General features: G+C 50.9%; 3 protein-coding genes across 5 annotated transcripts in view; 2 read left to right on the top strand and 1 right to left on the bottom strand.

Annotated features, from left to right (window-relative positions):
- Window positions 1-2240: 2240 nt before the first annotated feature.
- cunh19orf25 (chromosome unknown C19orf25 homolog) lies at window positions 2241-5098 on the top strand. Of its 3 annotated transcripts, none has more exons than XM_028399042.1 (3): window positions 2241-2431; window positions 2719-3000; window positions 4483-5098. In XM_028399042.1, the coding sequence occupies exons 2-3, from the start codon at window positions 2859-2861 to the stop codon at window positions 4662-4664; spliced, it is 324 nt and encodes a 107-aa protein (XP_028254843.1). In that variant the 5' UTR covers window positions 2241-2431; window positions 2719-2858; the 3' UTR covers window positions 4665-5098. The 3 variants fall into 3 exon arrangements, with proteins under 3 accessions (XP_028254843.1, XP_028254845.1, XP_028254844.1); XM_028399044.1 differs by having other exon boundaries at window positions 2241-2718; window positions 2840-3000; XM_028399043.1 differs by having other exon boundaries at window positions 2241-3000.
- A 607-nt stretch (window positions 5099-5705) lies between these two features.
- apc2 (APC regulator of WNT signaling pathway 2) overlaps window positions 5706-21080 on the bottom strand; it is a 23175-nt gene continuing 7800 nt past the window's right edge. The window contains exons 3-14 of the mRNA XM_028399045.1: window positions 20358-20448; window positions 19777-20143; window positions 19430-19538; window positions 19188-19301; window positions 18931-19005; window positions 14950-15048; window positions 14447-14843; window positions 14260-14358; window positions 13829-13968; window positions 13540-13734; window positions 13035-13249; window positions 5706-12942 (exon numbers count right to left, since the gene is read on the bottom strand). Coding sequence (XP_028254846.1) covers window positions 7419-12942; window positions 13035-13249; window positions 13540-13734; window positions 13829-13968; window positions 14260-14358; window positions 14447-14843; window positions 14950-15048; window positions 18931-19005; window positions 19188-19301; window positions 19430-19538; window positions 19777-20143; window positions 20358-20448 — 7425 coding nt within the window. The 3' untranslated portion in view covers window positions 5706-7418. The remainder of the gene's footprint in view (window positions 12943-13034; window positions 13250-13539; window positions 13735-13828; window positions 13969-14259; window positions 14359-14446; window positions 14844-14949; window positions 15049-18930; window positions 19006-19187; window positions 19302-19429; window positions 19539-19776; window positions 20144-20357; window positions 20449-21080) is intronic.
- On the top strand, window positions 14981-18507 carry LOC114431494 (neoverrucotoxin subunit alpha-like). The gene is made up of 6 exons (XM_028399041.1): window positions 14981-15073; window positions 16139-16303; window positions 16607-17248; window positions 17321-17468; window positions 17555-17592; window positions 17684-18507. The coding sequence occupies exons 3-6, from the start codon at window positions 16657-16659 to the stop codon at window positions 18241-18243; spliced, it is 1338 nt and encodes a 445-aa protein (XP_028254842.1). The 5' UTR covers window positions 14981-15073; window positions 16139-16303; window positions 16607-16656; the 3' UTR covers window positions 18244-18507.

Raw genomic sequence — 21080 nt, 5'->3', positions numbered from 1 at the left:
TGAACTGGTGCTTTGGGGGTTAAACTGTGGCCCTTGTTGTTCCAGCCCTTCCTGGGTTAAACAGTCGGTAAGTCTGATGGTAGCTCTGTGTGTTTGTGTGGTGACCCTCAGTGACCCTCACACAGCCGCCATAGTGGGCTCAAAGTAGAGCGGCTTTCTTCTTCGGTGGTGCAGACCTGAACAGCCCCCCCCCCCCACCAGTAGATCATGAGTTAAAACAGATGAGAAAACAGAGATCTGAGATCACCTTCACCAACACTGTGTTTCCTGTCTCTGTCCTCTGTCTGTCTGTCTGTGTGTCTGTCTCTGTCTGTCTGTCTGTCTCTCTGTCCTCTCTCTGTCTGTCTGTCTGTCTGTCTGTCCTCTGTCTCTCTGTCTGTCTCTCCGTCTCTCTGTCTGTCTGCCTGTCTGTCTCTCTGTCTCTCTCTGCCTGTCTGTCTGTCTGTCCTCTGTCTGTCTCTCTGTCTGTCTGCCTGTCTGTCTGTCTGTCTGTATGTCCTCTGTCTCTCTGTCTGTCTGTCTGTCTGTCTGCCTGTCTGTCTGTCTGTGTGTCTGTCTCTGTCTGTCTCTCTGTCCTCTCTCTGTCTGTCTGTCTCTCTGTCTCTCTGTCTGTCTGTCCTCTCTCTGTCTGTCTGTCTCTCTGTCTGTCTGTCCTCTCTCTGTCTGTCTGTCTGTCTGTCTCTCTGTTTGTCTCTCTGTCTGCCTGTCTCTCTGTCTGCCTGTTTGTCTCTCTGTCTGCCTGTCTCTCTGTCTGCCTGTGTGTCTGTCTGTCTCTCTGTCCTCTCTCTGTCTGCCCGTCTGTCTGTCTCTCTCTCTGTCTCTCTGTCCTCTCTCTGTCTCTCTGCCTGTCTCTCTGTCTGCCTGTCTCTCTGTCCTCTCTCTGTCTGTCTGTCTGTCTGCCTGTCTGTCCTCTCTCTGTCTGTCTCTCTGTCTGCCTGTCTCTCTGTCTGCCTGTGTGTCTGTCTGTCTCTCTGTCCTCTCTCTGTCTGTCTGTCTCTCTGTCTGTCTGTCCTCTCTCTGTCTCTCTGTCTGTCTGTCTGTCTGTCTCTCTGTTTGTCTCTCTGTCTGCCTGTCTCTCTGTCTGCCTGTGTGTCTGTCTGTCTCTCTGTCCTCTCTCTGTCTGCCCGTCTGTCTGTCTCTCTCTCTGTCTCTCTGCCTGTCTCTCTGTCTGCCTGTCTGTCTGCCTGTCTCTCTGTCCTCTCTCTGCCTGTCTGTCTGTCTGTCTGCCTGTCTGTCCTCTCTCTGTCCTCTCTCTGTCTGCCTGTCTGTCTGTCTGTCTGTCTGTCTGCCTGTCTGTCCTCTCTCTGTCCTCTCTCTGTCTGTCTGTCTGTCTGTCTGCACATCAGGATGGACTCAGTGTGGACTGACGGTGAGTTCACGTGGAGCTTCCTGTGGAGAAATGTCCAAAAGAAATATCTGATGTCTTTATGTCTTCAGAAGAAATGTCAGCAACAAAAAAAAGGAAAAAAGATCAAAACTATCAGAGGACAGAAATGAATTTTGTTTTTCAGTCTGTCAGATGACAGCAGAGGAAGAGGAGGAGCCTCGGGGAGGAAGAGGAGCAGCGTGTGAAGGTTCTCCTGTGTCCCTGCTTCAGGCTGTTAACCCAGTTTCTGATGTTGTGTTATTATGAACTTTCTCTTTATTTCTTAGCTCTGCTCTGGGTTCAGCTCTGAGTTTTATTGTAATGCTTTTATTTCTGTTGTTTAGCTACAAAACGCTGTTTGTTCTGTACATCAATGCTGTAAACGGCCCCCTGGTGGCTGGCTGCAGCATGACTCATCATTCAAGACGTTGAATTGAACACAACAGGCTGCAGATTCTCCACCAGAGGGCGCTGCTCCGCCTGCAGGAAAAGGATGGTAACTGCAGTTTAAACCTGCAGGAGGAGAATACCAGCTCCATGTTGACTTCCTGCTGTAGCTGCTCTTTGTGTGTGTGTTTGTTTGTTTGTTTGTGTGTGTGTTTGTGTGTGTGTTTGTTTTGTTTGTTTGTTTCCTGCAGGTGTGACGCTGCGGCTCGGGGTCTGTGAACGTGTACATCAATAGATTGGACTGATTTGCTCTTATTGTCCTTGTTTCATGAGCTGGAGCAGCTCTCTGGGACAAACCCAGTGATTTAATGTGACATTATTTATATGTGAAGACTTTCAGAAATAAAACACACTGTAAACTGTCAGTGAGTCTGCGCAGTAGCACTGTGTCCTCTGCTCGGCCTACGTTGCACTTCCTGGGGGCGTGGCTAGTGTTCGGACGTGGCAGGCGACGCGCTGACGTGCCGCTTGTGTTAGCTTGGTGCTGTGTTTGCTAACGGTCCTGTAGCTTGTGCAGCATTCGCGGATGTTTCCGTCGTTCTTCGGTTTAAAGTGAATCTGACGGGCCGAACCGCAGCAGAGATCCGCCGCGAGGCTCCTCCGACACGGACACACTGTGTGAGCAGCTCCGGTGCATCAGTGTGGTTCACACACGACACTGGAAAGATTATTGACCTGCTGTCGATACAACTAATGCAGTCCTGTCTGTGAGCTGGGCTGTGTGTGTGTCTGTGTGTCTGTGTGTGTGTGTGTGAGTGTGTGTGTGTGTGTGTGATGACTTGCTGAGAAATATTTCCGGACGGATTCAGCTGCTGCTGCTGACCCGCGGTGGATGAATCATCTGTGACGTCACTGATCGAACCGCTTCAGAAACACACGATAACTCATCGATCGTATCATTTCAGGTAATGAAGCCTTTACTGAACACACACAGTGACAGTCAGTGAAGGCCCCACGCTCCGCGCTCAGCTTTCAGCCGTGCAGGAGCCACGTGTGACGTTCAGGTGTCTGTCTCGGGTGGCGCAGGTGGAGCTCAGTCTGCGCCATGAACGCTGGCTCTAAGAGCAAGAAACGGGTGGTGCTGCCCCGGCGTCCGGACCCCCCCACCGTGGAACAGATCCTGGAGGACATCAGCAGAGCCGCTCCTGACGACCCGGTGTTCAGCGTCCTGGATCCCAGGGGACCCGGTGAGTCTGCAGCGTGATGCCTTCACTGTCGGCCCGGTGTGTCGGATTACCTGGTGCCCGAATTACCTGGTGACCGTGTTGGTGCGGTACAGATGTAACGTGGGCGTCTCTGCAGGACCCGTTTCTGTACAAACCAGGAAGTAAACATCGGGAGTTCTTCTTCCATAAAATTCTATTTTCACTCGTTTTAGGAGCAACAATGAACGTGACCATGTCTGCCAGCATGGAACAGCGTGTTCAACGTCCTCAGCTGTGTGGAAAATAAATATATTATGAAGCCAAATTTCAACAGGGTCAATAGAGACCATTCACAGCACCTGCTAGTTATGGTCGGGTAGATTTTCTATGGCCATGACAGAAACCTTCAGCATGAAAAGAGCCATCAGGCCTTTTTCTCACCGAATAACCAAATAACCCTGCGTTCGGTGCTCGAGTCATCACAGCGGTCACAGCATGGACCTTCCTCCATGAACACGCAAGAAATACACACTTTAATGAGGACCATGTTTGTGTTTTATTAATGAAACAAATATGACAGTCACTACATGAGACTAAATCCATATGAACATATGGATAATCAACACAATCACTGATTAATGTTCACAAACACAGAGCTGTGTGTGTGTGTTACAGGGTGGTAACTTTCTTCTGCAGGATTTAAACACCATCATCGGTCATATACACAAGTTAATAAGGAGGAGTTACGAGTTATCTGCCGCTTTGCGCTACTTCATACAGAGTTGTTTGGACGCCAGGTGCGAGGGTCACCAGTTAACCTGGGCGAAGATGCTCGCACATCACCGTTGCGCACGTCAATGCTTCTTGAGCTGAGCATTATGAGTGTAGCTCAAGTTGATAAACGTGTTCATTTGTTGCTGTTCATCCGTTTAAACGTGACCAGAATAACAACAATATGAGTTTTTTATTACAACAAACACAATCACGGCCATAGAAAATCTACCCGACCATAACTAGCAGGTGCTATGTATGGTCTGTATTGACCCTGTTAACAAACCTCCATCGGTTCAAGATGTGACCGCGTTGTTTTCTTTTTAAATTTGGCTTCATAATATATTTATTTTCCACACAGCTGAGGACGTTGAACATGCTGGTACATGCTGGCCGACATGGTCACGTTCATTGTTGCTCCTAAAATAAGTAAAAATAGAATTTCATGGAAGAAGAACTCCCGATGTTTACTTCCTGGTTTGTACAGAAACGGGTCCTGCAGAGACGCCCACGTTACATCTGTATGGCACCAACACGGTCACCAGGTAATCCGACACACCGGTTAAACAGCCTGATCACACTGAGACAAGTGAAAGACACGTGTGTTAACGTGTGACTCACCAGCTGCCCTCTGCTAAGTTAGCGGCTGTTCAATTGTAGTTTACTGGCTGTAGTTTACTGACTGTAGTTTACTGACTGTAGTTTACTGACTGTAGTTTACTGGCTGTAGTTTATCAGCTGTTGTTCCCTCAGGCCCCTCCCAACCTGCAGAGGGCGAGGTGGAGCAGAGGTTCCAGCAGTGTCGTCGGTTCCTCGAGCTGAACGAGAAGCTGCAGGAGGCGCGAAGCCAGCTGCTGCAGCAGAGGGAGGAGCTGAAGGCGGCGGGAGAGCAGCTGGACAGAGACGTGGCTGAGGTCAAAGGGCAGACGCTCTGACTCTGCACTTCCTGCTGTGACTCTTCTTCTGCACTTCCCGCTGAGCTCCTCTCTGAACCAGAACAAACCTGCCTAAGTGCTGCTGGGCCCAACTCCGGCTGACCTTTGACCCCTGACTGGAACCTCTGTCTGTGAAGGCGCTTGGAAATAAAAGCCTTCTGATGGTTCACCAGACTTTTACGGTGAAGGAGCAGGTAGTAAACATGGCTGACGTGTGTGGTCATGTTCATGGTGTGTAGCTGTAACAGCCTTTAATCTGTTATTTTGAGACAAATATGAAGTAAATATGAACTTCAGGTTCTTTTTGTCAAGGTAAACACAGAATAATGTGAAAGCAGACAGTGTTTGTTGTGTTATGTTTTGTTAAACAGCCTTTTAGCAGCACTCACTCTTCAGTCTGCTGATGGATCAATAAAGACATCCTGTCTGTGGAACAGCCTGTTCATACCTGCAGCTAAAGATGGCCGACAGTCATCAGCACACAGTGTAAATAAATGTTCATAAAACTTGAACTCAGACATTAAACATGCACTTAGTAACTTTATATAGACTTTAACTATAAACTGTTATAATAGTTTAACCTCCTCCTCATTAGGGTTGGATTAAAAGAGCTGTTTTTAATGGGTTAGGGTTAGGGTTGTTGAGATGAAGCCCTCTGCTGGACAAACCTCAGCTTAGTCCCTCCCTGCTTTATCTTCTGTTCAGGAATGATCAATTTTAATATCTCTGTTAATAATTATATTATTGCTGCATAGACTAAACAGACACACTCGGGCAGAAGATTCGTCTTTATCTCATGTGGAACCCTCACAGCTGTAATCTGTGAGGGTAATCTGTGAGGGTAATGACAGCTTTAAGGAAACACGTCACTTTTTATTGATGACAACATTTAAAATGACACAGTCTGTTTCAGTCGTCTTGTGACGCTGCAGCTACAAACCGCCGGACAGCCAAACCTCCAGAACCATCCGATGGTGCTGAACCCACCACAGTCCGACGCTCCACCGTGAATCTGTGTTCCAGTGTCCAGCGCTCCTCTCACAGACAGATGTGTTGGTCTCTGTATACAGTGGAAAATGGTGACACATTTTTCTGGCGATTGTAAGATTAATGACTTTTTCTCTCCAATTGTTTGTTTATTAATTTGAGCTTTTCTTTGTAAGTTGTAATTAGCTGCTCGCTAATTAGCCTGTTGCTCACAGCTAGCAGGCAGTTTGTCTTCCTACAGGAAGTTGTTAGTCACATGACCAGTCGGGCCACTCTGGATATCTTTGTGTGATGCCAGGCTCTGTTGGGGAGGGTGGAGCGTTTGACACTGAGAGACAGATGGCGGCGGCGTCTCACTTCAAAATGGCCGCTGGTTGGAGTGTGAATCCAGCTTCAGGGAGGAGTTATCCACAAACAGCTCCGTCAGTTCATCCAGCACATGAAGGAGTGACGGTAACACTAGAGTATTATGGTCTGTATATTCTCCATCTATCACTACTTGTACAGCAACACAGTAAGCAGATATTAACACGTTATAAAGACTCCGCCCCCTGCACAGCAAACGGCACCTGAATCTACCACAGGTGGAACATCGCCGCCGCTCTGACCACTTTATAGCTTCATAGGTCTGATAACAGGTGTTAGCAGGTGTGTGTGCAGTCAGTGAGTATATGAGCATGCTGTCAGCGAGCTGCTGCTGTTTGTCATGTTATTTACAATACTGATCGGCGCGGCCCGCAGGCAGCGGAGCGAGGGTTCTGATGAAGCGTTCCTGCAGAAGGAGCTGCTCAAAGCTCAGTGCAGCCTCTGATAGACACAAACATTCAGCTTCCTCCGAGGAAGAGTCGGCTGATCGATCCCTCAGCCTGACCGGCCGTCCAGCTGCTGTGCACGGAGTATGTCTGTCCTCTGTGGGTTTGAGTTTCAGGGGGCAGAACCAGCAGAATCAACTGACAGACTTACAACCAATCAGAATACATGATTGTATTGTAGAGTGGAGCAGCTGCACTGCTGCTAAACAACATCTGAGGTGTTCTTAGTAATTGAACATGTCCTCACATAAAGCCCGCCCACGTTAGATAAACGGCTCTGATTGGTGTGATCTGTCAGTGAAGGGGGGCGGGGGTTCAGACCCATTCTACAGGGAGAACCACACAGAGTGAAGGGGGGCGGCAGGTCAGGCTGCATTCAGTTTGTTCTCATCTCTCAGGTCTGTCTTTGTTTATTTAAAGGCGTTTCATCAGAACCGTGCGCTCCGAACCTGCCCTGGGCTCCGTATGCACACGGAAAGGCTAACATCATAAGTGTTGTATGTAAAAAATACTTTACATGTCAGAGTACTGGAGGCTCTGCCAACAGTCTGCCACAGTTCACACCTGTTCAGGTGGAAGTCCAGCTGAATGTTCAATCAAAAGTTTGCATAAGACTTTTTTTCATGGAGACTGAAGATGTTCATCGTCTTTGTGTTTTCACTACATTTCTACCAGGCAACGAATTTTCTACAAATACAAAAAAAGTACAAAAAGATGCACGTCCTCTTCCTGTGGTGCATCCCTGAAAGTCTGGTCCGGCTGGTCTGTTCACGTCAGACCAGCTTCAATGCATACATCCAGCTCTATGAATGGTAGATGGAAGCTGTGAGCAGACCTTCAGAGAAAAAGCAGTGAATGGGTTAAATAAAGGGTCTGTACCCGAGGTATAGGGAGCAGCACAATATGCATCAGTCCGTCTGCGTGCTGAGTTCCAGTCCGTTCTCCACCCATGTTTCTACGACTCACTTTTTTCTGCTGACTTCTCGCTGATGGTGGAGGCCTGGCTCTGCGCATCCAGCAGGCAGCACGCCATCGGGCTGGGGGTGTAGTTAAACGGAGTGACCCGGGCGGCCTTACTAGGCGATCCCTGGCGGAAAGTAACAACTCCGCCAACATGGGTATCTGAGGTTCCTGTGGATACAGTGCTGTGACTCCTCAGGGAACCGTCTGAATCTCCATCCTGGAGGTTGCTCCCAGAGCTGATCTTTCTGAGGAGGGTGAGTCTTGCAACTTCCTCAGAGATCACCGGAGCCGTTTCGACAGTTGGAGAGGTGCTTGAATTGGTCTTGTTGTTTGAGAAGTCTTCCGTTTGGACTGTTGCATCGCTTGTCTTGCGAGATGCGAGCAGAATGGTTGGAAGTTTTGCTGGAAGAGCGAGAAGCTTTGGCTTTTCCCCGTCAGGAGAAGGCACCAGAGGTAATGCATTGGCGGGCAGAGTGCTTTTCAAGATCTGAGGTACATCTTCGTCCCTGATCCTCCTCCAGGTAACTCCGTCACTTAGCCGAGACCCAGACCTTTGCCCTTTCTTCTTGGTATCATCTTCACTCTTGGCTCTTCCACTTGAATCAGAGGATGAAGAGCGCAGCGAGGATCGGCTGGTCACTCGGCTCAGTATGTTTATGCTGGGTGAGGAGGCATGGCGTTTAAAGGTGTCTTTGTCTGGTTGCTGTCTGACTCCAGACACACGACCAGGACCGTTCCGCTGGGCCGCTCGGCAGGGGCTTTCTGAGCTGGTTCTCCTGGAAGGACGTCTTGCAGAGAGGTCCCTTTCACTCGATGTTGCTCTGGAGAGCGTCGCAGTCTGCTTCTGAAGACCAGAGTTTGGCCTCTGGACCTGCTGCACTGGTCCTGGATCTTTGACTTGCACCCTTCTCGGTGGCTGCACAGCCGCTTTGAGTTCCTGACAGCGTGATGAGCACAGGAAAACTGTGGAGGCTCCAGGTATGGCTCGGCGAGGGGATCCATTCTGAGATCTTGGTGTGTTGCGAGGAGAGCTGTCACGTCTCAGAACGGTCTTTGACTCCTTGATGAAAGTCAGCTGTCTCATGAATCCACTGCGATCGGACTCGCTGCCGTCTCGACTTGAATGGAGAGAGGTCATCCTGACCAGGTCGAATCGGTTGGCAGGCGGCACCCTTCTTCCACTGGGCTGGTTCGTTTGCCTGCAGGTTGTTTGGTTAGTTACCAGCGGTGACAGAGGTCTGGGGTTCCTGACTGAATTTTGCATAAAAGGAATTCGGACAGGTGACTTCTGAGTTTTGGGTGGTGGAGATTTTTCATTTTGATTTATGACAGGCGAGCGACCCTTCCTTTCAGGGGGACTAACAGCTGGTGGGCTGCTGGCTGGAGAGGCGTTCTTTTTCTGGCTTGGCTTATTAGTTTGAGTCGGGGATGTTATCTTTCGCTGTGACTGTTTGGATGGTGTGGAGCTCTGCGACGATCCAGAGGAGGAACTTTTTGGTATCCTTGGAGGTGGAGTAGAGCTCCTCTTTGGCAAAGACAGTTCCGTGTCCTGGGGGTGGCCTAGTCGGTGAAGGCTCTTTGATCTGTGCTGAGCAAGGTTTGGGTTCTTTGGGGCATCTGTTTTGGGTGGTGGTTTCCTGGGAGGAGGTCTCTGTGACGGAGCTGTCTCTTTTTTTGGTGTGTAGATCACCGTCCTGCCTCTGAAAACCACAGGTAAGTTTGGAACCGGCTTGCGCTGAGCAAAGTCCAAAGGTTTATTTGCCTTCCTGTCTTTAGCAAACTTCCTCTCTTTAGGTGTGAAGCTGGACGTGGACATGAAAGACAGGACTGATTCTGTCTCTTCAGAGGACGGCTCTTGAGATTTTGATGCCTGCAGCCTGGTGACGACACAGTTGGCACCTTCCTGAATGGCTCTCCATTCAACACTATTGAGGTCTGAATCTTTGTCCCATGCCATATCATCACTGTCCATTTCCTCGTCCATGTCCCAGCCATCAGAGGACTTCTGTTTCTGAGGGGTGTCTTTCTTCTTCCTGCCTGCCAGCCTCCTTCTCTGCTTGGGCATGGCGGAGGTGATGCACTTCTGAAGGAGGTCGTCCTCGGAGTCCATGCTGACAGAGCTTGGTGAGCTCTGCTCCTCGTCCTGGCAGAGTATGGTCACCGGCTTCGCTTGTAGCACAGTGTTGAGGGACTTGTTGTGTCTGTTCTTGTATCTTATCTGCTGAGCTTTGGATTTATGATTCTCGAACTCGGCGTCGCTCAGTGAACTGAGAGAGGAGCTGAGTGAGTAGCACGCCAGAGACTCATCCTTTAGCAGACTTTGTTTGATCCTGTGGAACCCTCTGAGCTTGGTTTGGGAGTTATCAATCCTGCCGATATTTGTCATGCTTCGGGAGAGAGTGTGTCTGCTTGTGTCCCTGATTTGTTTTCGACCTGTTCGTTTCAGCACTTCCTCGTTGTCATCGTTGTAGGTGTTGCTCTCCTCTGAGGATTGTGTCATTTGTCGGTAGAGTGTGTTTCCTTTCATGTTGAGGTTACTGTCTGTGTTTTGCTTAATGACGGGCAGCTCCAGTTTCCTGATGCCACCTTGACCCTGCCGCCGCCTCTGTTGATTAGGAGACTGATCACGATTGTTCAGGTTAGCCACTCTGTCCGCCACCTCTTTGCTCTGCATCAGGACCCTCTGAGTGGGAATGACATGCTTAGTTGTTCGGCTCATCTGCATCTCAGGTGGGTAGTTCATTCTGTTAGGTTTGTGGAAGTGTGAGAAGATCCTGAGGTCCTCGATTCTCTTGGCCTCTTCGTCGATCACTTCCTGTTTGTTCATGCCTCTGGCTGTGCAGTCTTTCGCCCCCCTCTCCTTCACTGGATACTGAAGTGTTTCGTCACTCTGTGATGTTGTGCTGGAGAAGTTAACGGGTGTACCTTCTGCAGAATCGGTGAAAGAAGAATCATCAAACCTGAAGTCTTTTTGTGGGATGACGATTCTCCTGCCGGTACACATTTGGGTTTTGCCATTGGGGAGCATCATGTAAACCGGAAGATGAATCGGTTTCCGGATCTGGGAACTGAGGATGTGGGGAGGGATGGTGGTCATCAGGGAAGGCCGTACTTTTCTGAACTTAGAGGGCATTGCTGAGTTGATGCATTCCTTCAAGATTTCGATGTCATCGTCTGAATTGCCCTCACTGTACCGCTCCCCATTGTCCAGGCCTTGGTCATCATCGTCAGGGAAAGGTAGGTTCCTGTCATTTTGTTGCAGGAGAGGCGTTAGCTTCAGCTCAACATCCTTCTGTATGTAGTGCTCATGAAGAGGCAGAGCGCTTAAGCTGGAAGCACATGAGAAGTTCTCAGTAGGCTTTTCTACGGTGAAGTAGATCATAGTGTCCAGATCAGGAGGAAGGTTGAATCTCTCCTTGGAGTCTGCGATCTCCATGAACTTCCGCAGGCTGTTTTCCCACTGACCTGCTGTTCCTGCGGTCTGTGTCTCGGGTCCATTCGGCTCAACACAACATGGAGTTTTACTTCGACTAGGTGGCATGGTCTGCCCCGGGCTGTCAGGGAGATCACTGGGGCTTATAGTTCCATCAATCATCTCACTGCATGGGTCACTTTGGATAGAGCTGGCGATAGAGGGAGACTCAAAGCTGCCCAACGAACTGACGGAGCTGCAGCGACTCATCACCAGGGGCGTCTCATGAATGTAGTTCTCAGAGGAGCTGGATGGAGATCTGTCATCCAGTACGGCTGGTGAAGCTGCTCTGAGGAACACCTTCTCTCTTTTGGCGGGACAGGGGATCTCGATGGGCTCTGTCTCTTTGCTGGGGAAGGTTTTTGAGTCGGTCATCAGCAGCTGGCTGTCACTCAGATCCTCCAAGGTTTCATCCTCCTCTGCTCTCTTCACCACCTCTCCATCCTCCACTTCAATTATTTCTAATGAGGAGTCGCTCTCCAGCTCGTTCTCGCTCTGACCGTCCAGCACTCCATCACCAGAGGACAGGGAGGACAGCGAGCTGCAGCGAGAGAAGCAGATAGGGGTGTTTTCCACCGAGTATTTCTGGACCGTCTCCATTGTTCCGATAGTTGGACTTCTGGTGGAGGTCATTGGAGAAAACTTTGTAATACTCCCGCCAGTCATCACAGGAGGTACCCACGCCTGCCTCCTCATTGCCTGGGCAGCCTGGACATTGATGGCTGTCTTTGCTACACCAAATTTTGCTACACTCTGAATGAGTGGCACCGGCTGGTAAGATGGAGACAGTTTAATTGAAGTCATGCTGACATCAGAGGAGACTTTCGTGGATGCACTGACGGGCGTTTGTACAGGTGGCTCTTTTTCGGCATCTGTGTTGCTGAGCTCTAAAGCCTTTGCATCTTTGTTGTCTACAGAGTCTCTCTCTGGAATGTCTTGCTGGATCGTCTCAGTCAGGAGAGCAGGTCCCACATTAAGGTAGTCTTGGTGAGCCACCTTCAGATCAAGCTTGTTGGGTCGTTGTTGCAGCATTAGAGCTCTTGGAGCAGGTCGTATCTGGTCTTTGCTGCCACAGTACCCATCACTGCTGCCGCTGTTCAGGCTGTCTGTTGATACACTCGATTGGGTGGTTTTGAGGCGCAGGAGGGCGTGGGCTCTGCTGAGGCGCTCTCTGTGGGCCAAGCTGCTTGTGTCAGAGAGGCGGCAGGGGGAGCATGACTTTGCCCGTGCTTCATTCAGGTCATCTAGTCCATAAGGCCAGTCTGCCAGGTGGTCCTCAGAGCTGAGGCTCAGACTGTCCTCAGAGGAAGTGTGCATGGTGATGTCCTCCACTAAACGGTCAATCTTGGCAACCGTGTTTGTGATTTTCTTTGCTAGTTTCTCCGCAGCGGCAGAGACCACATCATCAGGAGGAGCATGTCTCTTCTCAGCCATCTGAGGCAGCTCCACATCTCTCTCAGGTTCGCTGTCCCTTTTACGTGGCTGTGTTTGCAGGAAGTTTGAGTTGGTGAGAAACATGGACAGCATGGAGAAGCTCCCAGTGTCCAGGCTACTGGAGATGTTGGGAGCCTCATCATCATCAAAGCAGCCAGAATCAGAAGCGTAATCCTTGGCGAGACTCTCAATGTGCCGTAGAGGCTTGTTGAGGGTCAGGTGCTTTGGGCTCTGCTTCTCCAGTGTATCGAAGGTCTCTGCTAGGTGTTTGGCATCCAGCTCCGCCTCCAGAGCCTTCTGCTTCCTCATGTAGAGTGAGGGCATGCAGGAGCCAGGGGACACCACTGCAGCATCCTTGTATTTCAGGGGCCGATTGGTAAGAAGGTTCCTCAAAGCAGCGGCGCTGCCCATGGCGATCATCTTGTGCTTGGAATGGATGAGGTTGCGCAGCATGCTGACAGCCCCGAGGTCCCACAGCAGCTCCTGGTCTTTTGGACTCCTGGCTGAAAGGTTCCACAGAGTCCCGCAGGCGTTGCTCACTATGGTAAGACTGGTGGAGCGCAGGTGCTGCAGCAGAGTCTGGAGGCAGTTGTGGTCTCTGAGGACTTGCCTTTAAAGAAACAAAAAAGACTTTTAAACGACGTAAAGCAAAAACCACACAGCTGCTTACAAACATGATGTGTCAGACCGCTCTGAACGCACCTGTAGTCTTCTCGTGTGGCGACCAGACTCGACACGTTTCTCAGGATGCCTCCGCCACTCTCGATAATGGCGAGAGAGTTGGTCTGACAGCGGTATGTCAGCGTGCTGACCAGGAAACCCAGAGCGCCGTCCACAGCACAGATGGCCACCTTGTTGTCAATGCTGTGAGCTGACAGGTTCCACAGAGCGCTCAGAAGGCTCTTCAGCGTCGACTCCTGCAGAACCAAAACAAAAACAGGTTTTCTTTGCTGCTTGTTTGGTACTTTATCTAAAACATTTCCCTTAATTTCCTGCACAGCAGTGAATAACTGTTATTTTCATTATTGTCACTCCAAAGACCCTCTTGGTTTACAGCTGATATTTAACAATCACCGTCTGCATGATTTGTGTATTAGGTTAAAAGGTGACCCTGGAACCTCAGATGTAAGAATCTCTGGTGGTCCATAGATTCTCCTGAGCTCCCAGTTATGGTGTCCTTGTCATTGGGTGGGTTTGTTTTGGTTACCTTGGTGGCCTGCAGGGCACAGGTCATCAGTGCAGACACACAGCCGATGTCTCGGAGCACTCTCTTGCTGCTGATGTCAGCTCTCCAGGACAGGTTCCTCAGGATGCTGGAGACCACCTGATGAAGCTCCTCGCTGTCAGAGGCCAGCTGGGCCACCAGAGCCTGGAGGGAGCTCTTCTTTGAGCACAGTGTGGCCTGGAGGAGGGGGGGGTGGAGAGTGTTTGTGCTACTGCCAGATTAAAGTACAGAAGTCTGCATCATGGCTTTAGGGCACCTGGACTGCTCGTACCTTGTTGACGACGTCCCCAAAGGTGAGGTTGGTCAGCGCCATCCCTGCGTAGCGGCGCAGCGCCATGTTGATGGGGTCGTTCTGCATGCCGTACATCTCCTGGTCCAGCTGGATCAGATCCGCCACCACCTGCAGGCCGCCTGAAAGGAAACAGATGTCTGTGAGGAGGAGAAGTGCAGGTCTGAGAGCTGTGGGCATGTTTACTGCTTTGACTGTGCAGCAACATGTCTGCTGTAGCTTTACAGTATTATATATATCATATGTCAGCAATGTTTATTTATTATAGAGGCTGTATGAATGTGGTGCTGCTGTTTATCATTACATTCTGTGTTATTCTGCACTCAGACCTGAGGCCAATGAGAACACACTGTCTGATCATGTGACAGGAAGGACTTATGAGGGTGAAACTCATGAAGTGACGCCTCACTGACCTAACTCGTTCATGGCCCGCCGGTACTCCTCCTCAAAGGAGAGCTTCATGATGGCACACATGGCCTGACAGATCTGTGGGTCCACAGGTTCAGGAATATCTGCACCACAGAAGAAGAGAGGAGGGTTGGATCATGTCGACTGAAAGGAACAGATTTCTGTACAAATAACAGCCAGAGGGGGCCTGACCTGTGGTTTTGGGTCCACCAGGCAAAGGTGTCATAGCATGGCTCTCGATCCAGTCCCAGCCGCTGTCACAGTAGGTCCGTATCTGCTCCAGCATGTGCAGGACCCTCATCTCCCGCCGGGCCTGGCCCTCGTCCTGCTGTGAGTAAATGATGTTATGGAGGGCGGCGCTTGCTCTGGACTTGGCCTCGCGGCTGCAGCCCGTTGCTGTTGTCGTCGTCTCCCCGGGCCCGCCACCTCCACCCGAGGTTTCGTGTAGGATCTGGACCAGTAGAGGGACGCAGCCGGACTTCCTCATGGCAAGGCAGCTGTCCTGAGAGCTGGAAAGGGCCAGCAGGGTGCGGGACATCTCCTCCTTATCTCTGTTAGCCAGCATGGAGAGCAGCCAGAAGACCTCCATCTGAGGGGGCAATGAATGCTCACTCACTGACACGCTCCACAGACTCACAACAGGACTTCCTGTGTTTCAAAGCTGCTGCTCAGAGTGTGGGCCAATCAGGTGTTACCTTACTGCCTCCATCTGTGCCTTCTGTTCCTGCTGCTGCAGCTGAGGATGAACTGCTGTTCTCTGGTTCTCCAGCAGGGGGCTTCTCAGCACCAGAGAGCTGCACACAGACCAGAAGACACCAGGTCAGTAATAATTAAACAGCTTTAGTTTGAAACAGGAAGTGAAATGTTTATGTTTATATTTTACTGCTTATTATAACACACAGACACACACACACACACAGACACACACACACAGCTTCATTTAGATGCACAGGCTGAAACCCTCAGACGCGCATCAAAGCTTTCAACAACCCCCCACCCCCCCACCCCGGCCCTTCACCATGGCAACGCCTCCGGGTGTGATATGTGTGAGCCAAAAACAGACAAAGAGGCAAGTTGTATGTGTGTGTGTGTGTACGTTAGGAAAGGGGACCTGAACCTGGCGTTCTGATCCAAACCTCCTTAAAGAGAACCTCTGCTGTGAGAGGACGCCTGCCTTCAGACACACAGACTGTGTGTGTCCATGTTACCAGAACCCTCGACTGATTTTTGCTGCAGCGCCCCCATCAGGACCAAAGGTCCCTCTGACTCATGCAGTCCGAGCGGCCGAGCGCCTGCTCGTTGTTTGGGTCTCTGCGGCCTCCATGTTTTTCACGCTCACTCTGTGCCAGTCCTGCAGCCTGGCAACAGCCAATCACAGCGCAGCTCTGACAAGAAAAAAGCCTGGATTCTCTGCATAGCAACGAGCCAGGAATGAAGGAGGACAGAGCTGTACAACAAGCCACACACTGACGGTTTATTAATTAGTTCAAGTCTGAGTTCTATTCAGAGTAAAAGAACAGATATTTACATACCTACATTTATATTTTAATTTACATGTAATGAGTCATCAACTGATCAGAATAAATGTCAAAGTGTCTTTATGAGCTGTAAATGTACAAGAAAATAAAAAATCAAATCAATTTAAGGCAGAAGACACAAAGCTGCTTTTTATCAACATATTTCCTCAAACAAAACCGTGTGTGTGTCTGTGTGTCTGTGTGTGTGTCTGTGTGTGTCTGTGTGTGTGTGTCTGTCTGTGTGTGTGTCTGTGTGTGTGTCTGTGTGTGTGTGTGTGTCTCTGTGTGTGTCTGTGTCTGTGTGTGTCTGTGTGTGTGTCTGTCTGTCTGTGTGTGTCTGTGTGTCTGTGTGTGTCTTCATCTTTAGAGCAGGAACCAGCCCGTCCTGCACACCAGCAGCCAGTCACCTGCTGAAGTATGGAGACAAACAGGTGGAACCAGAGCGGTCGGAGCGTGTGCGGTGCTGATTTCCGCTCAGACGGCTGATCGGACGTTTGGCTGGTTGTTAAACGAGGAGACGACTGAAGCAGCTGTGAGTATCGGACACACTGATCCACTGCTAACAAGCCTGGACAAGCTGAGAGCTTCATTTAGCCACACACAGTTCCACTTTCACACGGAAACAAACACTGATGACTCTGCAGGTTACAGAGGAACATGATCTGAGCCTCCCTCAGCTTTTTCAGTTCTGCAGAACCCTCCAGGTCCTGAAAGCTTTCAGTTCCTAAACCTTTGTAGACTCTGTAGTCCTGCAGCTTGTGCTGGTTCACACATCCTCACAGAGATTGGATTTGATGTTTATTGACTGCTGTGTGTCACATGTATCTGATTGTAGAGGTGCCCCCTGCAGCCTCAGCTCTGTCAGTACAATAAAACCAGCTCACCATGAGTCGGACTGACGGACCCTCACAGCAGAATGATCAGAAACAGTCGGACGACGATGGACCTGACCCAGAAGACGGTCTGACAGGTCAGGCAGAGAGGCAGACCATCAGTACACTGGCTCTCCTTAAAGAGGACTTCACTCACTTCAAGGAAGAAGTGCGCAAAGTCTTCAAGGATCCAAGAACCAACCAGAGACCACCAGAGAGGCAGGTGAACCCTCTGACTGTCCTCAAGGAGGACTTCAATCACTTGAAAGAGGACCTCTCCAGCGTCTTCAGAATCAACCTTACAAAGGAGCGGGACCACAAGGAAGTGCCCTCCTGCACCTTCAAAATAAAAGCCTCAGAGGAGCCCTTTAAGAGCCTGTTCAGAAGAGACCAGAATCCCTCAAAGAGATCTCAGCAAGAGGTGGATGTTAAAAGGGCTGTGTGTGAAGATGACGATGGAGACCAACAGAAGGACGAAGAGTTTCAGGGACAGAATGAAGAAAACAACAACATGAAGGACTCCGAGGACGGTGAGCAGGAGGACGTCACGGAGGAGGAGACAGCAAAGAGCTTCTGTGATGGTCTGCGAGCTGAGGAGGCCTCTGGTAGGTCGGAGCTCTGCTCTAATGTCACTGCTTTGTGTAGTTGAATGTGTAGAAATGCTGCTTTCTCTTCAGCTGCTCACAGGTGTGAGAGTGAGGAGCAGAGCGGCGCCTCCTCTGAGGGATCCGACAAAGACGACCAACCTTCAGAGCGTCGTCTCTGGGACGCTCTGCCTCGAGTTCGTTTTCTCAGTCAGAGAGACGTCAGCCAAGGCGAGCTGAGGTGAGCCACGGTGTCAGCTGTCAGTCAGGTGACGTCAGACAGAAAATGCTCTGACACCCGTTCACCATGTTTCTGTGATTCTGCAGGGAGGAACCAGAAGAAAACCTGTGGTCCCTGAAGAACTGTGAGTACAGTTCAGTGTCATCTGCGTACAGTCAGACCTTCATTGATCAGGAGCATGAGCGTTTATTGATCAGCTGCTCTTTGTCTTTCAGTCTCCTGCTATCTGACCCTAGATCCCAACACTGCCAACTCCGAGCTCCAGCTGACAGCAGGGAACAGGAAGGCACAGCGCGTCTGGTCAGAGCAGTGGACCCCGGACCACCCGGAGCGGTTTGAGCACTGCCCACAGGTGCTGTGCAGGGAGGGCCTGCTGGACTCGGTGTACTGGGAAGTGGAGTGGAGTGGTGGCGCCGACATCGGCGTCACCTACAACAGCATCTCCAGAGACGGAGAGGTGGAGGGCTGCCTGCTGGGACACAACGAGCGGTCATGGAGTCTGGAGTGTGCAGAGGGGAGCTACACACCGTGCCACAACAGGAAGCGGTTCAGGGCGCCCTCGCCTGAGCCCTTCAGCCACAGGGTGGGGGTGTATCTAAACTGGCCTGCTGGGACGCTGTCCTTCTACTGCGTCTCTCGGGACGCCATGGTCCACCTTCACACCTTCACCTCCACCTTCACTGAGCCTCTGTACCCGGGGTTCTGGGTGTGGGCCTATGGCGGCTCTGTGTCGCTGCGTCAGGTGGAGTTAGACTGGGAACGGTTGCTGCAGTGAAGCCTGCAGGGGGCACAAAGCTGGTGCACGGGCGTGGCCTGCGGTGTGTTCACTGTTAGCACATGAACAGAAAGTCTGAATGAAGCAGCCCGGAGACTCAACGACAGCTGGAATCAATAAAGGCTTCATCACCGCCGGACCCACGATCCTTACACTCACACTGCTGCTGTGTGTGTGTGTATGTATGTGTGTGTGTGTGTGTGTCTGTGTGTATCTGTGTGTGTGTGTGTGTGTGTGTCTGTGTGTATCTGTGTGTGTGTGTATGTGTGTATGTGTGTGTGTGTCTGTGTGTATGTGTGTGTGTATGTATGTGTGTGTGTGTGTGTGTCTGTGTGTATCTGTGTGTGTGTGTGTATCTGTGTGTGTGCTGCAGATACGTGTGTGTCTGTGTGTGTGTGTGTGTGTGTGTGTGTATCTGTGTGTGTGTGTATGTATGTGTGTGTGTCTGTGTGTGTGTGTATCTGTGTGTGTGCTGCAGATACGTGTGTGTCTGTGTGTGTGTGTATCTGTGTGTGTGTGTGTATGTATGTGTGTGTGTCTGTGTGTGTGTGTATCTGTGTGTGTGCTGCAGATGCGTGTGTGTGTCTGTGTGTGTCTGTGTGTGTGTATCTGTGCGTGTCTGTGTGTGTGTATCTGTGTGTGTGTGTCTGTGTGTGTGTAGCGTTGTGCATCACTGTGTAGTCTGACCTGTAGCTGGCTCTCCTGACTCCCTCGGGCCTCCTGCAGTTCTTTCTCCAGCTGCTCCACACGAGCAACACGCATCTGCAGCACACACACACACACACACACACACAGTTTACACACATCCAGATGTTTCCACCAGCAGCAGTTTGTCTCACATCATGTGATTTTCCCCTACGGGACTAATAAAGGATTTATTATCTTATCACAAAGGAGAGTGTGTGTGTGCATTAGTGTCCTGTCAGCAGCAGCTTCTGTCTCACCTGCGTCCTCTGAACCATCTCGTCGTTGGTGCCGAAGCGTTCCTCCATCACAGATCGGACCTTCTGAACCTCCAACTCCAGCTGCTGCCGGATCAGATCCATCTGCAGGGAGAACTGCAGCAGAGGTCAAAGGTCACATCATCAGATACGAAGGACCCAAAACACATAAATGTCTGGTATCCACGCACGGAACAATTCATCCTTCAGATCTTTATCAAATAAAAGTGTGTGTGTGTTCTCACCATGTCGATGCGTGGCAGCTGGGCCAGCCTCTGTGACAGCGCCTCCAGCTGGCTGAAGTACCAGCAGCGCTCCCTCTCCTCCCGGTCGATCTCCCCGAGCAGCAGGTTCCTGCAGAAACACCAGCAGTTAGCAGTTAGCTGCTAGCTGTTAGCAGTTAGCTGCTAGCAGTTAGCTGTTAGCTGCTAGCTGTTAGCAGTTAGCTGCTAGCAGTTAGCTGTTAGCAGTTAGCTGCTAGCAGTTAGCTGTTAGATGTTATTTAGCTCTGACAAGAATTCAAATTGGGCATCAATGAAACCTTTAAGTTAAAGATTTTAAAGCGGTCATTTCTTCTGGTCGGTGAGCTCACCTCTCCTTGTACAGCTCCTCCAGGTGGTGGTCGCTCTGACGCCCATCAGCTCCACTGATCACAGCTGTTTTGGGCGGAGCACCATCCAGGAAGTGATGCGGCAGCATGAGGGCAGCTGCCTCTCCGCTGGATGCCGTGCTCTGCCGGGAGGCCGCCCGCAGTGGACTCCTGGCTCTGTTCACCGCTGCCAGGGAGGAGGAAGACGAGCAGGAGGACGGAGGAAGAGCCAAGTGATCGTCCATCTCTGCACCCCCGCCCGGCCCTGCTACACCTGCCAGCCCCACCCCTCCCAGCCCGCCCGTCAGCAGCCGCAGGTTGTGAGGTTGGTGTTTGAGTTCATAGTAGTTGGTGAGGTCCATGTGGAGCTCTGTGGAGGAGGAGGAGGAAGAGGAGGAAGAGGAGGAGGAGGAGGAGGAGGAGGAGGAAGAAAGCCACGTAAGCCAAGTAAGTGGCTCTTTAACTGGACTGAGCCATAACCAGGTTTGGCTGCATCCAATCAGGTTAGCTGAGGACTCAGTTAATTCTCTGGTCCCAGCAGAGACCGGGCCCTGCAGGACCCTGAACACTGAGCAGACTCTGACCTTTGAGCTGGTGCAGCACGTCGCTCCTCCCTGAGGACGCCAGGGTTCCCGCCTCCTGCTCCAGTTTACTCTGCAGCTGCTTCAGCACCTCCTGCATCAAAGAGGAGGAACCATGAATGAGCATGAGTGTGAACGGTGCTGAATCCTCCTCCTGTCCCATAAGAAGTCTGTGAGTCCATTTCAGCTGTTTTAAATTGTAAATGATGTAATGATGATGAAATCCCTGCAGACAGAACAAGGAATCATCACCTCACCGCACAAATCAACGCGGTGCCCTGCAGGTGAAGAAAGGAAGCGCCCCTCACTCCCTGCAGATGAGTCCTCTGTCTCAGCCTCTCTGTCTGCTGTGTGTCTCTGTCTGCTGTGTGTCTCTGTCTGCTGTGTGTCTCTGTCTGCTGTGTGTCTCAGCCTGCTGTGTGTCTCTGTCTGCTGTGTGTCTCAGCCTGCTGTGTGTCTCTGTCTGCTGTGTGTCTCAGCCTGCTGTGTGTCTGTCTGCTGTGTGTCTCTGTCTGCTGTCTGCTGTGTGTCTCTGCTGTCTGTCTCAGCCTGCTGTGTGTCTCTGCTGTCTGTCTCAGCCTGCTGTGTGTCTCTGTCTGCTGTGTCTCTGTCTGCTGTGTCTCAGCCTGCTGTGTGTCTCTGTCTGCTGTGTCTCTGTCTGCTGTGTCTCTGTCTGCTGTGTGTCTCAGCCTGCTGTGTGTCTCTGTCTCAGCCTCTCAGCCTGCT

This window comes from Parambassis ranga, unplaced genomic scaffold (genome assembly GCF_900634625.1).
Source record: "Parambassis ranga unplaced genomic scaffold, fParRan2.1 scaffold_84_arrow_ctg1, whole genome shotgun sequence".
Taxonomy (NCBI): Eukaryota; Metazoa; Chordata; class Actinopteri; family Ambassidae; genus Parambassis; species Parambassis ranga.
This window is presented reverse-complemented; position numbering and strand designations above follow the sequence as displayed.

What these genes read in the sequence shown, in the direction of transcription:
- cunh19orf25 (XM_028399042.1), top strand. Translation starts at nt 2,859, where the DNA reads ATGAACGCTGGCTCTAAGAGCAAGAAACGGGTGGTGCTGCCCCGGCGT. An exon ending in CCTGGATCCCAGGGGACCCG is followed by an intron (nt 3,001 to 4,482) that starts GTGAGTCTGCAG and finishes TTGTTCCCTCAG; the next exon opens with GCCCCTCCCAACCTGCAGAG.
- LOC114431494 (XM_028399041.1), top strand. Translation starts at nt 16,657, where the DNA reads ATGAGTCGGACTGACGGACCCTCACAGCAGAATGATCAGAAACAGTCG. An exon ending in GCGAGCTGAGGAGGCCTCTG is followed by an intron (nt 17,249 to 17,320) that starts GTAGGTCGGAGC and finishes CTTTCTCTTCAG; the next exon opens with CTGCTCACAGGTGTGAGAGT. An exon ending in GTCAGCCAAGGCGAGCTGAG is followed by an intron (nt 17,469 to 17,554) that starts GTGAGCCACGGT and finishes GTGATTCTGCAG; the next exon opens with GGAGGAACCAGAAGAAAACC.